Source organism: Rattus rattus, chromosome 2 (assembly GCF_011064425.1).
Source record: "Rattus rattus isolate New Zealand chromosome 2, Rrattus_CSIRO_v1, whole genome shotgun sequence".
Classification (NCBI taxonomy): Eukaryota; Metazoa; Chordata; class Mammalia; order Rodentia; family Muridae; genus Rattus; species Rattus rattus.
Genome location: NC_046155.1, coordinates 109,185,810 through 109,202,070, shown reverse-complemented (window position 1 = coordinate 109,202,070; position 16,261 = coordinate 109,185,810). Strand labels below are relative to the sequence as shown.

At 38.4% G+C, this 16,261-nt stretch overlaps 1 protein-coding gene across 1 annotated transcript in view; it reads left to right on the top strand.

The window, feature by feature from the left end:
* Positions 1-16,261, top strand: part of Dlg2 (discs large MAGUK scaffold protein 2) — a 1,821,467-nt gene that overhangs the window by 1,363,204 nt on the left and 442,002 nt on the right. Inside the window, 2 exon segments of the mRNA XM_032895287.1 lie at positions 6,548-6,692; positions 8,893-9,031. Of these exon segments, the coding sequence (XP_032751178.1) occupies positions 6,548-6,692; positions 8,893-9,031 (284 nt within the window).

The following is a 16,261-nucleotide window of genomic DNA, read 5'->3' as shown; positions in this document are numbered from 1 at the left end:
AGAGGTTTCTGTCATAAGATTAAATAGTTTTATTTTCATATCATTGATATTACTGCATTGGGTTGATCTTTTTAATTTATTTCATGATCTAATAACCAACTACTTTGTCTCCTTTTTAAAAGTTAACACTTAAGCTTAGGATTTTTCTCCAGTGTTTCTGAATCACATATTTCCTTATACTATCTTTTAAGATACTACTTTCCTAATCATCGCCCCATCCTGTTCACCAGACATGAGTAGTCTTGCATGAAAATGAAAACTCAGTTATTCATCCACAGTCTCCATATCAGAGATTCCTGCTCATTCCTGTTTCTCCTACCCTCTAACCCCTTACTTTTACACCTCGATGTAGATACTCACACTGATTTGATTTTCTACACAACTGTTCAGGTCCCCTTCCTGTAGGTCCCCAGCACCTCTGTCGTCAGCTGTGTTGCCACCCTCTCATCTGTTGAGAGAATGAGTCATCTTACCTCCAGCTTCTTGCTCTTGACCTCAGTCCTCTTTACTGTTGCAAGTATTAGCCAAGGCTGCATATATGCCCCTCTGTGAAGTGATTCCCACGGACAGCATCTTGCTCAAACATGCATTGCTTTCTTCCCTGAAACCAGGCCAGTTAGTCAGTGTTCACCACAATAGTCAAATACTTGATGTATAATTAAAGGAAAAAAATCAAAAGACAATGAAAAACAATGAGTGGAGCAGCTAACCAATCAACGCAATGTCTCTTCTCTCTACATACTATCATCTCCAGCTGCAGGCCCTTTATGTTGAAAGTTCATAGTATAATGCATACACATAATTAACCCAAACAAACCCACTTTGTGAAAAAACAATTTTGAAGACTTCAGCACAAAAAACACATTTGGGACCGGATCCCACACTATTCTACTTTTCTTTTTAAAAAGATCATACAGAAGCTTCATCAGAAGAACCCTAATTAAGCCCATCAGTTCACAGATGTTTGCAGAAAAGTGATCAGCAAGAAAATTTTGCCATGAAATCCTGTTTCCTGGGAAGCAAGGTAGATGGTGGCCATAAAGAGTTCCAAGGTTAAGAACCAACATTAAGGCCAGCATACACTGAAGAAACCCTTCAAGACAGGAACCGTTGCTGTTTCCATTTGATAGGTGACAGAATTGAAACTAGAAAGCTAAATAGGATTTTGAAAGAAACAGAGCTTGGCATCACCAAGACAAAGAGCTCAAATCTCAGTCCATGTAAAAGGAAGCCCAGTGACTATGTGTGTGTGTGTGTGTGTGTGTGTGTGTGTGTGTGTGTGTGTGTGTGTGTGTGTGTGTGTGTATCTTATTCATGTGTTTTGCTTTAGGCATGTTCATGCAACAGCATGCATTTGGACATCCGAGAACAAACTTAAGTGATTGTTCCTTGTCCTTTTACCATGTTTGAGAAAGAATTTGTTTGTCACTGTGTAAACCACTCTAGCTTGTCCCCACACCTCTGAAGATTCTCCTATGTCTGCCACCCATCTGTCTATAGTTCATTTTGGGATTTCAAAAGTTTGAACTATTGTGTCCAGTTTTATCTGAGTTCTGGAGAACCAGACTCACAGCAAGCATTTTTACCCATGGAGCCATCTGTCTAGCCTCAAATGCATGTGCTATTACTTAATCAGTGTGCTCTATCTCCAATATGATGAAGCCCCTGCTCCACCACCAAAATTCATGTCAATGCTTCAATTCTTTGGCCACCAAATAAAAATCAACCAAGCTGCCACTATCTTAAACTAACACTTATCCAACCAGTGACCTCTTTCCAACTCAACTGCCTACATCTACCATTGGCTTGAATTACCATTCTCATCAATATTATCTTGGTTGTATGAAGTCAGTCTTTAGAATCTACTCCCCACTTTAATGGCAGTAATAGATTGATTTAATAAACACTGACCTTTCACTGATAATCAAGCTGTATGGTTTCTGTACCCTGGAGAAAAAGATAATGAGTCCTTGTCAAAATAGAACTCTGATGTCACTTGTCATCTGATCCAGTTCACAGTCTCTGGAGTCCACTCCCATGCGCTTGTCATTTTTGTGACATTTTGTGTTTTCTCTGTTGCTTAGGATAGTTTATATCTGACTCTGTATTCCAGTTACATACACTCTAACCTTCAATTATACATTTTGAACATTTATTTCCATTTATTCATTTGATGATGTCTTTTGGGTTGCATTAAGTGAAAAACCAGTAAGTACTGCACACATCAAGTGTAATGTTCCTGCCATGAAGTTACAACAACACGTGATAAAGGCTTCCTTTGTAACAATAAGGAGGAGTGCACTGTTGGCAATACTTGCAGAAACGTGATTCATTCAAATCATAGCTAGAGGTGTAGCCAGTAACTGAGCATGTGCATAACATGCACAAGGTTTGGATTCGGTTCTGAGAGAGAGAGAGAGAGAGAGAGAGAGAGAGAGAGAGAGAGAGAGAGACCAGTGCTGGCAAGAGGGTAAACTGGTTCAATTTCAAGGGGAACATTCAGAATAAATATTAAACTTGTAGGAATTATATTATAATTCAGTCTAGCAAGTCATGTATATGAGTTATACCAAAAAATTTCAGGCTAGGTAAACCTAGATAATTGTCACATTATTTTTTCTTTCTTCCTTTCTTTCTTTCTCTTCTTTCTTTCTTTCTTTCTTTACTTACTTACTTACTTTATATACTGAATGTGGCCTCCCTCTCCTCCCAGTGTCCTTTCATAGAGTTCTTCCCCCATCCCCCATTCTTCCTTCTGCTTCTCTGAGAAAGGGAGAGGCCAACCGTAGGTACCAGACTATTCTGGCACATAAAGTCACTGCAGCACTTGGCACATCCTCTCCCACTGAGACCAGACAAGGTAGCCCAATTGGGAAAATAGAACCCACAGGCAGGCAAGAGAGTCAGGGACAGCCCCAACTCAGGTGGTTGGGTAACCTTCATAAAGACCAAGCTGCATATCTGCTACATATGAGCAGGAGACCTAGGTCTTTAGTTGGTGGTTTAGTCTCTGAGAGCCCCCTAGGACCCAAGTTAGTTGGCTCTGTTGGTCTTCTTGTGGAATCCCTATCTCTTCCGGGTCCCTTAATCCTTCCCTCAACTCTTCCACAAGACTCCCTGAGTTCAGTCTAATGTTTAGCTGTGGGTCTCTGCATATGCTTCTGTCAGAGGACAGTTGTGCTAGGCTCCTGCAAGCATAACAGAATATCATTAATAGTGTCAGGGTGGCTCTTGCCCATGGGATGGGTCTCAAGTAAGCCCAGTCATCAGTTACCCATTCCTTCAGTCTCTGCTCCATCTTTATCACTGCACTTCTAGTATGCAGGACAAAGTTTGGGTCTAAGGTTTTGTGGGTGGGTTGTTGTCTTTATCCTTTCCAATGGAAGTCTTGCCTGGTTATAGGAGAGGATCTCTTCAGGCTCCATATCTGCCAATGCTAGGAGTCTCCACTAGAGTCACTCTCATAGAGTCCTTGGAGCCTCCCCAATCCCAGGTTTCTTGCACATCCTAGCCCTTCACCCCTTCACCTCCCACCCCTGTCTTCAATGACTTCCATTCACTCTTCTGGTCACCTCTCCCTGACTTTCCCTATACCTAATCCTCCAACCCATTCTCTCCCACCGAGTTCCCTTTCGCCATCAACCACCAATGACTGACTATTATATTTCCCCTTCTGAGTGAGATTCAAGCATCCTCCCTTGGGCCCTCTTTGTTATTTAGCTTCTTTGAGTCTGTGGATGATTGTATGGGCATCCTGTATTTTACAGCTAATAACCACCTATAAGTGAGTACATACCATGCATGTCCTTTTGGGTCTGGGTTACCTGACTTGGGATATTTTAAATTCCATTTAATTGCCTGCAAATTTCTTGTTTTTAATAATTGAGGAGTATTCTGTTATATAAATTAACCATATTTTCTACATTCATTCTCGTTGGACATCTGGGTTATTTCCAATTTTTGGCTATTATGAATAAAGGTGCCATGAACATTTGCCATGAGCAAATGTCCTTGTTGTAGGCATCTTTTGGTCATATGCCCAGCAGTGGTATAGCTGAGTCTTCAGGTAGAACTATGCCAGTTTTCTGAGAAACTATCAAATTAATTCCCAGAGTGGTTGCACAAGTTTGTACTTCCATCAGCAATGGAAGAGTATTCCCTATGCTCCTCATCCTCAACAGAATGTATTATTAAATTTTTTATCTTAACCATGACTATTAAGGTGGAATCTCAGGGTCATTTTGATTTGCATTTCCCTGATGACTAAAGACACTGAACATGTCTTTAAGTGCTTGTCGGGCCTTAGAGATTTCCATGTAGAGAATTCTCTGTTGAGATCTGCACCCCATTTTTCACCTGGTTTATTTGGTTTGTTGGTGTCTAACTTCTTGTGGTCTTTATATTTTTTGGAAATTAGCCACCTGTCAGATACAGTGTTGGTAAAGATCTTTTCCCATTCTGTAGGCTGCTAATTTGTCTTATTAATGGGGTCAGTTGCCTTACAGAAGCTTTTCCATTTCATGAGGTCCCATTTATTGTTGATCTTAGTGCCTAGTGTTCTGTTCAGGAAGTTGTCTCCTGTAAGAGTGCATTCAAAGCTATTCCCCATTTTCTATTCCATAGGATTTAGTGGCTATGGTTTTATGTTGTTGTCTTTCATTAATTTGGACTTTAGTTTTGTGCAGAGTGATAAATGGGATCTTTTTGAATTCTTCTACATGCAGACATCCAGTTAGACCAGCACCATTGTTGAAGATGCTCTCCCATTTTTATTGTATCATTTTGGATTCTTTGTCAAAAATCAAGTATCTGTAGATATATGTGCTTATTTCTGGTCTTGGATTTGATTCCAATGATTAGCCTGTCTGTTTCTGTTCTAACATAATGCAGTTTTCATCACTATTGCTCTGTAGTACAGTTTGAAATCAGAGATTGTGGGTCCTCCAGAATTTCTTTTAGTGTATAATAGTATAATATTGTTTTAGCTATCTGTGTTTTTTCTTTGTTTTTCCTTGTGAAATTGATAACTGATATTCCAAAGTCTACAAAAAATTGTGTTGGAATTTTAAGGGAATTGAAATGGATCTATATATTGCTTTTTGGTAAAATGGCCATTTTTACTAGGGTAATCCTACCAATCCATGAGCATGGGAAATCTTTCTATCTTTTGATATCTTCTTAAATTTCTTTCTTCAGAAATTTGAAGTTCCTTCATTTGCTTGGTTAGAGTTACATCAAGATACTTTATATTATTTGTGGCTATTATGAAGGATGTTGTATCCCTAAATTTTTTTCTCAGCCCACTTATGATTTTTATAAAAGAAGGGCAATTTTTAGTTAATTTTATACCCAGTCACTTTCCTGAAGGTGTTGTCAGCTGTAAGAGTTCTCTGGTAGATTTTCGGGTGTCACTTATGTATACTATGATGTCATCTGCAAGTAGTGGTACTTTAGTTCTTCTCTTCCATGTTGCATCCCTTGAACTCCTTTAGTTGTCTTACTGCCCCAGTTAGTACTTCAAATACTATATTGGAAAGAAACAGAGAGAGTGGACAGTCTTGTCTCGTCCCTAATTTTAGTGGAATTGCTTTAAGTTCCTCTCCATTTAATTTGATGTTGGGCATTGGCTTGCTGTATATTGGCTTTATTTTGTTTAAATATCAACCTTATATCCTTGATCTCTCCAAGACTTTTAGCACGAAGAAGTGTTGGAGGTTTGTCAAAGGATTTTTCAGTATCTAATGACATGACTATATATTCCTTTTTCTTTCAGTTTTTATATGGTAGATTATGTTGATGGATTTTTGTATATTAAACCACCTCTGCATTCATGGGCTACAACAGTATTTATAGTAGCAACATATTGAAAGGAAACAAAACAGGCTCTAGCAAGAGATTATTTAAATCACTGTTATAGACATTCAGAGCTGTAAAAACCAGAAGCCATGATGCTAGATTATGTTAGTGTTCTAGACAGTCCCTATAGATATTTATCCTTAATGTGACCAACATGGTAACACTGGCTTAAAGAAATATAATGAAGTAGGAAGCATGTGGATTATTTTTGTTTTTTAAAAGTTTATCTCAACTATTATATAATGCTTCCTGTGTATTTTTTTTCTTGGCAGTATTGTTTTTGTGTTTGTATTTCTTAGTGCTGGGAACTCATCCAAGACTCTCATACAGTCTCAGTAATTATTAATTATATCACTGAGCTGCATAACCAGCCTGACAGATACTATATCTTAGTCATAAAAACTATAGCAAATATTTAAAAATATTATTTACTTTTTTCTATAAATATCATTCTATATGCTATTCCATGTCACTGCCTTAGAGAGATGGACAAAGCTGACTTGTTTCATAGCATTGATGACTATATCTATCCTGCTTTGGTTAAAGCTTAAATTGTATGTTCTATCAAGAATGCTAAACATTTTAACCAATCTTTTAATAAGGTCATACTTCCAAATATCATACTGTCTACATGGTGGTTTTCTTTCACTTCATAGGTTTAACATTCATATTGATCTTTCTCCCCTTTCAGGTAAATAACTATAGTTTAGAAGAAGTTACGCATGAAGAGGCTGTAGCGATATTGAAAAATACATCTGATGTTGTTTATCTAAAAGTTGGCAAACCCACAACCATTTATATGACTGATCCTTATGGGCCACCAGATATTACTCACTGTAAGTACTATGCTTGGAGTCATCCTCTAATAGCCTGCCAGTTATACAAAATGAAAGTCCACAAAGCCACCTACACCTCTGCCTACAATTTCACTCTTGTCACACTTCTGGAAATATGTCAGGGAAATATTCTATTTATTATTTCCATGTTGTTTTATGGGACCTCAGTTTATGTTTTGAAGGCGGTACACCTTGATGTGTTCCTCCCACCATTACTGGAAAGACAGTGATATGTTTTTTAAACACAGTGATGGTGATAGTGTTAGAACAACACTTCATATGATAATCGCTCAATCCCGTGGAACATGAGTCTTCTCATGCCATTGTGTCCTGTGCCCTAGTTTAGAACTATGTAGCAGCAGAGTGAAAAGCAGATGTTGGCCAAACGTACTCTTCCTCCTACAAAAGAACATTGTCCCTCGGCATGATAAAATCTCCATTTTCAATCACTGCCATAACTTTTATCTTTAGCTGAATATGTTATATTCTATAAAATCAAGAAAATAATCCATCCTTGTGTCTGTAGCAGTGGGTGACGCAGGACTCATAGGGCAACAACATGAATCACTATTCTGGGGACCGCACCAAATTCACTGCTAATTAGGCATTGTGCCCTCTCTTCTGTCTTCTGGAACTAAATTTAGAAAGAATTCACTTTTTATGTAAGTCTAATGGATATTTTTGTTGACATGAGTTGGCTTGCTGATTTTGAAACTTTGAGAGTTCAATTGTGATCGGGTGCACTAGGAATGCCTACAGGGCCCAACTATTAATTCACACTATCGCCTGAAGCAAGTTGTTGAATCTTTCTTAGATTTAGATGTTTCTCTTGAGGAAAATTTAAAAGCTGCATAACCTTAGCTAAAGGCCCCATTACCTTAGCTATTACTTTTTGAAATAATGGTCTCAAATGTCTTGCCCTCTAAATGGCCTTTTCTTTTCCAAAGAAGGCCCTAAGCTGAGATAAGCCTTACCTTAGTATAGGAATGAGTTTTGACTTTCAGAGACCTTTGAACTTGATAATTTAGAGGAGTCAGATTTGAGAATCTATGAGCCACTCTGTAAGGGCAAATAAATGCAGTGGTAGAGATTTCTTTTAAAAGGCAGAACATAAAACTTTCTAATCAGTTAAAGTAATTTAACGTGTGCACCATACATGTAAAGTAAGGTGTGAGATGCAGAAGAAATACAAGCCCTGCCTTCAGCAGCATGGCTAGAGAGTCAGCGAACTGAAAGGTGTTAATAGCAACACAATTTAGCAGGAATAAGAGGAAATATATACTGTCAGGTAAATAAAAATAAATGTCCTTTAGAAATTCAAGGAGGGAAGATTTCCAATCTATCTTTGAAAGAATGGAGAAACTTCATTCCTTCTGAATTTTACATTTAAGGGTAAGAGATATGAGTTGTAGATACTCCATTCAGTAAAGCAGTGGTTCCGATGTCAACATCACAGGTTTTTGTCTGAGGATTCAGAGCATGGATCAGGAGCGTTGAAATTGGTCAGTTTTATCAAATTGATAAAGAAATGAATGTATATTATGTCCCAAACAGTAGTGACAGTGAAAAAAGTTTAAGTCAAAAAGCAAGTGCAAAGTTGGATTTTGGGAGTTCATCTTAGCATCCAAAACAGATGTGAGGAAAGAGCGGAAAGGAGCCCCAGTCAAGAAAGCCCTCAGGGAAGAGGCATCGGTGAGACAGTGGATTGGGGAAGAACAGAGGAAAATGCTTGAGATTGCAGACGTCCTGCGATAGAAATACAACATATTTATGGAGAACTCTTTATAGGAAAATCTGTTCCCTGGGAGCCTCTTACTTTTGATAATTTGATATTAATTATGTAAAGTGAATGTGAGTCCTACAATTAGAAGCTAACATTTTTGTTTCAATAGAAAATTAATCATTGTTCTAAAAATGTGTGTCAGTTGAGTCTCTCCTTCAGTTCTTCTTATCACCTAATTATGCTAATTTGGGTTACAAATACAACCGTTATTACATCTTTCCAATTGTAAAGTCACCAAGCACTTAATATGTGGGAAATGCAAATGCACAGCAACTCACTCCTTTTGGAGAACAAGAAAAAAATTTTTGGCATGAAGCAAAGGCTTTGTGTTTTTAACTCATCCTCTGAAATGTAACACTTCATATCACCCACATAAAATGTTTGATTCCATTTCTTTTTCTCTCCCCTATTCCTTAGCTTATTCTCCACCAATGGAAAATCATCTACTGTCTGGTAACAATGGCACGTTAGAATACAAAACTTCCCTGCCACCCATCTCTCCAGGAAGGTACTCACCAATTCCAAAGCACATGCTGGTTGAAGATGACTACACAAGGTCAGATATGCTTTTGGATTAATTGGGTTGATGATGGTTTCTAGGAAAAAACTCACATTTGTATACTATGTCAACTGTTGCTTAGCAAACGAAAGCTTCATGCTCCCTATAATTTTACCTTAAGTAAAAGTCTTCCACCATGTGTATATAAACATGTAATGGTATTTCTTGCTGGGTACTCCCAAATTCAATGTGGAGAAACAGTATTATGCATGTATCTATCAGAGTCATTGCCTAAGTCTTTTTACATTTGGTCCCATTTGGGTTTTGTGGCAATTTAGTAGAGTAGCTTTCATTGTTGGATGAAAGATGATCACACCCAGACTCAGAAAGAAGGGAGTAGCTTGCCAATGCTATCCATATGGTTTATGAGTTCATAACTGAAGAAACCCTCCTCTTTGGGCTCTACTTAACATGGTCTTCCTGTCAAAGGTGACCCACACTTAATGGAATTTGGGAGGTCCCTTCCTAATGCAGGAACTATAGGAAAAAAGAAGGCAGGTGAATTTGGTTCCAAAGAGTTTCACATTAATGGACCATGCTAATTCTAAGAGGGAATTTAGCAAGAATCTAAGGATTCCACATTACTAACACCACAGGTGACACAACATAGGAACAGAACCCTAAAAAAGTGAAGTCTGACAGTTCACAGAGAAAAATTTCATTTATTTAAATCACCATCAATAAGAATACTACAAATAGTGACTGATAAATAAATGAATTAATTAATATACATAAGTGAATGAGAAATGTTCTTTTTTCTTAGTATTTTTAAACAGTTCATTCTAAAACCAGTATATGCTTAATATACTTGGCAAAGGAGTGAAACTATAGAAAGTCTCCTCGAAGAGAATTAGTTCTTTTTAACAGGATAGCCCTTGGTGGGTTGATCACTTTCCAATGGAAGATCACACATCCAAGAATGTATGCAAAAGTAAATTAGGCTTGAAGGGTGTTTTTGAAAAAGGAAAATAATATATTTCCCCAAGGAAGACCAAAAGTGGATTCCACAGGAGGAATTGGGGGATGAGGGAAGCAGTGACTATGGCTAAAATGCACTGTACAAAATACTCAAAGAATTACAAATAAGACCTCCCTCAAATTCTCTTTCTAGAACCTACATTAAGATGACCAGTACAGCAGCCTATATTGAAAATTTCAAGCATGTACAAATGTGTGCATACATACAACTGAAGGCTGGTCTTGACTTTGTTTTTTTAAACCAAATATGGGATTAAGGAGTCAGGCAGTGGTGAATCATGACTTTAATCCCAGAATTTGGGAGGCAGAGGCATGAATATCTCTGACTTAGAGGCCAGACTGATCTACAAAGTGAGTTTCAGGACAGCCAGGACTACACAAAGAAACCCTGCCTAAAAGAGAAAGAGGGAGAGAGAAAGAGATTGAATGTGTCTGTATATGTCATATATATATATATATATATATTCATAACAAATAGAGATGTATTGTTTGGATTTTATATCTTGTATGTTTAATTGAAGTCATTTGTCAGTTTTTACAAAGTAAAAGAGACACCATGCTGCCATGAGTTTCTTTGTCTCTTCTGTTCTTTAATATGTATTTCTATGATTAAGCTTTTCCTAGTTAGTTCACAATACCAGGTTGCTGCAGTAGCTTGTTATATCTTTAGCCAGGGAACAGAGAGTTTGGAAGCTGAAGATGTGCATCTGTGCTGAGTCTTCCCTGGGCTGAGATGCCTGGGCTCTGTGCTCTTAATTATAATAAGGACTATGAAAGATAATCCTCAGGGCTCCATGAAGTATTTCTACATATAGACACCTTTATGCTCCAGAGCAATGATCTGTTTGCTCTCAGCCTGCCACTAATATTGAACCTGGTTTTAATTTGAAATGTCATTTTATCTTACTAGGCCCCATAATAAATTAACATTTGTTAAAGCCTCTTTATAATCCTGGCCACTTGCTAGCTGTTTAACATACCCTACTCATTTAATCCTTTTAAAAACAGAGAGAAGGACTTCTTTTTTTATTGGATATTTTATTTACATTTCAAATGTTATCTCCTTTCCTGATTTCCCCTCCACAAACCCCTATCCCATCCCCTGTTCCCCTGCTTCTGTGAGGGTGCTCCCCTACCCACCAACCCATTCCCATTTTACTGCCCTGACATTCCCCTACACTGGGACGTCAAGCCTTCACAGGACCAAGGGACTCTCCTCCCATTGATGCCAGATAAGGCCATCCTCTGCTACAGATGCAGCTGGAGTCATGGGCCCCTCCTCTTTGGTTGGTGGTTTAGTCCCTGGGAGCTCTGGGGAGTCTGATTGGTTGATCTTGTTGTTCTACCTATGAGGTTACAAACCCCTTCAGCTCCTACAGTCCTTTCCTAACTCTTCCATTGGGGTCCCTGTGCTTACACCAATGGTTGACTGAGAGAATCCACATCAGTACTTGTCAGGAGGCTCCGGCAGAGCCTTTCAGGAGACAGCTATATCAGGCTTCTGTCAGCAAGCATGTTCTCTTTAATAGCTGAGTAGTACTACATTTTCTATATCTATTCCTCTTCAGAGGGACATCTGGGTTCTTTCCAGCCTCTGGCTATTATAAATAAGGCTACTATGAACATACTGAAGCATGTATCTTTGTTATATATTGTAGCATCTTTTGGGTACATGCTCAGTAGTGGTATAGCTTGGGTCCTCAGGTAGTACTATGTCCAATTTTCTGAGGAACCGCCACACTGATTTCAAGAGTGGTTGTACCAGCTTGCAATCCCACGAACAATGGAGGAGTGTTCCTCCTGAGAGATGGATTTTATCACTATTTAGAGATGGAGAAACTAAGCTTCACTCAAAGTTTATGGTTGCATAGCTTTTAAGTAGGAAAAGGGGCAGTTTTACAAACCTAACTAGAATGAAACACTTATATTTTCTCTTTAGTATAAAAATGAAAATCAAATTAGGTGAATTTTTCTCATCAGAGAAAAGCATGGCAGAAAAAGGATCTGTGAGTTCTGGTGAGCTATAGAGTTAGCAAGGCAGGTGAGACCTAACTCTAGCTCTGGTTATCTGTGGCCATGGTCAATGCCTTAACATCTGCACACCTCAGCTTCCTCATCTCTGCAAGGGAAGTGGAGTTGAGTCTATCTCAGGGAGTTGTAGTGGTTAAATGAGAAAATAACACAAGCAACCTAGAACCGTGTTTGACATGTAACAAATACGTGGTAGATGTTGTCTATATAGAGTGCCTATACTTATTGTAATTTCTAACCAACATTAGAGTCATACAGAATGTTCTTGCAGACAGATAATCCCTCTGGAGTATAGTCATCCTACAGTAGTATGCCTCATTGCCTTACTTCCTGCCTTGACTCCTTCTATGTTTCCATGCCAGATACTCTTGCTAATGACTACACAAAATCTTCTGAATGGCTAGTGCCAGCAAAAATCGTGAAGAACATTCTATCAACTCATACATTCCTTCTTGCCACTCTGTCAGCACTGGTGTGTCCTGCCTCGTATTCCCCCTGCTGTAAGCTTTCTATGGACCAAAAATACTTGCTCAAACACAGATTCAGTATTCCATTCATTATATTAATTTAATATTTCTACTTGACCATGGGCACTAAAAATCTAAAACTTTTAAATTGAATTAAAAAATTATGTAAAGCAGTGCCCATTCTCCCTGCTCCAGGAGATTTTTCCATAGAAGCAACTTTATTAGTTGTTTTATAACCTTGAAGTTACATACTCTAGTATTAAAATTCCCTTCTTTTGTAAAATAATTATTATAATTAACAGCAGTTATTATGTCCTTACCTAGAAAAGAAAATGTTGGCAATTTTGTGTCAGTTCTTATTGTTTTAAATGCCAAGGATCTTTTGGATAAAAGTTTTTAAGATTCACTTGATTTTTACATATATGTGTGTGTGTGTGTGTGTGTGTGTGTGTGTGTGTGTGTATACTTGCCACTAGTACAGAGGTGTCTGTTGCAATGAGCAGAGGATGTAGAAACCCCTTGACTAGAGTTATAGGAGGTAGTGAAGCCACGTGATATGGTTGCTGAGAACTACATTCAGAAGCAAATGTTCTAACTGACAAGCCATCTCTCCAGTCCTGAATAGAAGTCCAGAGCCTAGCAGAATTCAATCACCACTGCATTGTGGAGCATTATCAGAGATCCCTAGTACCACAGGAGGTGTTCAGGAAACATTTATAAGTGGTTTTTGAGGTTTGTATAGATGCCATAGCAACAGCCATAACATCAACTGCAATTTTAGACAAGAGGTGACCTTGATTCTGAACTTGAAAATACGTAAGTATTGATCAGAAATAAAAAATCAGACATTTGCAGTAGGTAGAGAGCTTGTAAAATTTAAAGAGGAATGCAAGCTAAAACTATATTTATACACACATGTATATCTGTGCTCTGTAATTTCTATGTGATAGTCTTGATTTTTACAAATAGCAACAATAAAAGAACTAAAAGGAACTAAGAAAATGCCTCATTGTCATACAACAAGAATCAGAGGAAGGATTCTAATTAACCTACCCTTAGAGGTCTCTTCCTCACAGCCACACCTTTCCTCTCTCAGAGATGATTTTGTGGCTTGTAGTCTTAGCCCTGCCACTCAACACCTACACAGTTGTTCAAGTCCCTTAGTCTCTGTAAGTGGCATTGGCAAGGGAGAGTAGGGGACCCCATCAGCCATGGCAGGTGAAAGAATTGGCCCTCACAGGACCATGAGAGCAGAAAAACTGGCTCTGTCCCTACCCTGGGGAGCACAGCAGGTATGGTCTTTGATGTGAGGGCTGCAGATGAGCCAGTCCCAAAGGGAGAGCCAGCCCTGACTCTTGATTGCTGTGTGGTGGTGTGGCCAAGGGAAGGATGCTCTCCCCCGCCTCTCTTTCCTTGCCCATCTATGGCAGGCAGGAGGGCTGGCCCTGGATCCTGAGAGTGGGAGAACTGGTCATAGCCCTAATTTGCTGCGCCTACAGGAAAGCAAGCCCTGAACCTCTCCTGAGAAACATGGAAAAGCTGGACCTAGTTAGACAAAGGATTATAAGAGTAAGAGATGGTCTATAACATCGAATAATGTTTCCATGATACCAGGGCAGTTTCACATGTGAACTCATAGTCATTGTAACAGGGTGCACAAGACTTGCGTGAGACAAAATCCTTGCATAGAGAGGGGAAGGTGGGCAAGAATCACATCAATATCAGTGCAACCCTTTGCACTTGATACGGTCTGAGATTGGGGAGTCAGTTTTCTTTAATAATACGGCCCCAGGTTAGTTAACCACAGGCCAAGAGAAACCTCTAGGAAACACAAACTAGTCTCAATGGGAAAAGAACTAAAAAGGAAGAAATCTCAAAATTAGATGGAAAGAGATGGGAGTGAGGACAGGGAGTTGTGGTAGGAGCAGGGGGAAGAGGTTACTATGTGAATTTCTTCAAAATACATTCTACAAAATACTCAAAGAATTAAAATAATGTTAAAACAGAGTAAGTTTGATGGGCACTTGGATTTTCTTTAATATAAAAATACTTTGGCTTCAAGCCAAATTATTTTTTATACAAAATCATAGAGTAATGTTAGCAGAGACAATTATTCTTCCTGGAAAAGTATCACAAACTCTAAAATAAATTATGCTTCCCAAGTTTGGGAGACAGTGAGTTTAATACAAACTTTCCAAATAGTGTATCTTGTTGAAAGTCTTTTAGTGATGACTCAAGGTGAGGCTCACCCATCAGGGCCAGGCTCTATAACAACAAGAACCAGAGCTTTCTGTAAGAGCATGAACACACTCCAACCTTCCTTTTCATCTTGAAGTCAGTGATTTGAGGGAGGATTAACCGAACTCCCTTTCTTCACACATGACCAGTCTTCCTATGTGCTTTTAACCTACAATGGAAAGCAGCCAGCAATACTATAAGCAGGCAACTGACCCTACATGAGAATCATGATGAATAGTCAGTGATTAGGTCCCGAGTCCCCAAGGCCACCTGTTCACCCCAGCCTTGACTTCTTTCTACTGCATGACCTCGGATGTGCTACATAACTGCTCTCTGCTTCAGATTTCTCCGTTATAAAAGGAGCGGTGTAACAGTTCCTTCCTTCTAGCTTTATGGTGACAGTAAATTGTTTTTATGTGTGATGTGCTGGAAAAGAAGTAAGCACTTGTTTGGACTAGCTGTTATTAGTACTATTAAAAAAATAAGGTTTTTAAGATGAACTTTTTCACAAATAAAGCTTCCTGGTAAACATCTTCCAACTACTTGTAGAAATACAGTCAGCAGTCTGATACAGCTGCTCAAGCAGAGCATAGTCTCTGTGTGATTCTTCAGTATGCTTGGGTTGCAGCATACATGGCAACACTTTATTACGAGAAACCATATAATCTGATAGCTTTATTGAGAATGTTTATTTTTATAACTACAAGGAACATCTAATGCCGCCTTAACTGAAAATATATAAAGTCGGGGCCAGTGGAGCGAGGCATAGTATAAACAGTCTCCCCACTTGACCTCTTCAGCTAAATGCAACTGTGCTTTAGATAATTTGTGAGATTTTATTTCTCTTTCTTGTTTTTTGATAGTAGCTGAAAACTAACATCAAGCAGAACTCTCTGTTAAAATTCTGCAAAGCAGGAGCAGATTACTCATAAATTTCATAAAGTCTCATTATAAAATGTCAGCAAATTAAGGATTAATAAGCAGAAGTCTCCAAGTTATGCATCCTGTTCAGTGTTGCCTGCCTGATTTCTTCAACAGGGAACCTGCTGGGGAAAGCCTCCTTTGAGGTGAAGTATTATAATACAAAGGCAGGAATGGGTTAACACTGACTTTGGAGATTATATTATTAAACTGCAATGTGAGTTTTCTGTTTATTGATGAGGACTCTGTATAGCCATTAAAGATCGACTAACACAAGCCCAGAGATGTGATTCATAGAGTGAGCCAGTTAGAAACAGAGAACATTAATGGGGAAGTTGGCAAATCTTAATTAAAGGAAATCACCTAAAAACGTATTGGAAACATGTTAAGTTGTTTACTGTCAGATAAATTAATTCAATGTTAGCAGAACTGAAAATATAATGAACATTTTACAGACACATAGATGTCCTTTATAGATATTCATTATTTTCTCTGCCCATAATAAACAACACTGTTTCTACAGTTTTATGGAAAGTGGTTATTACATATCTATAGCTATGTTGTTGATATAAAATTCAAATTGTTAAATCAA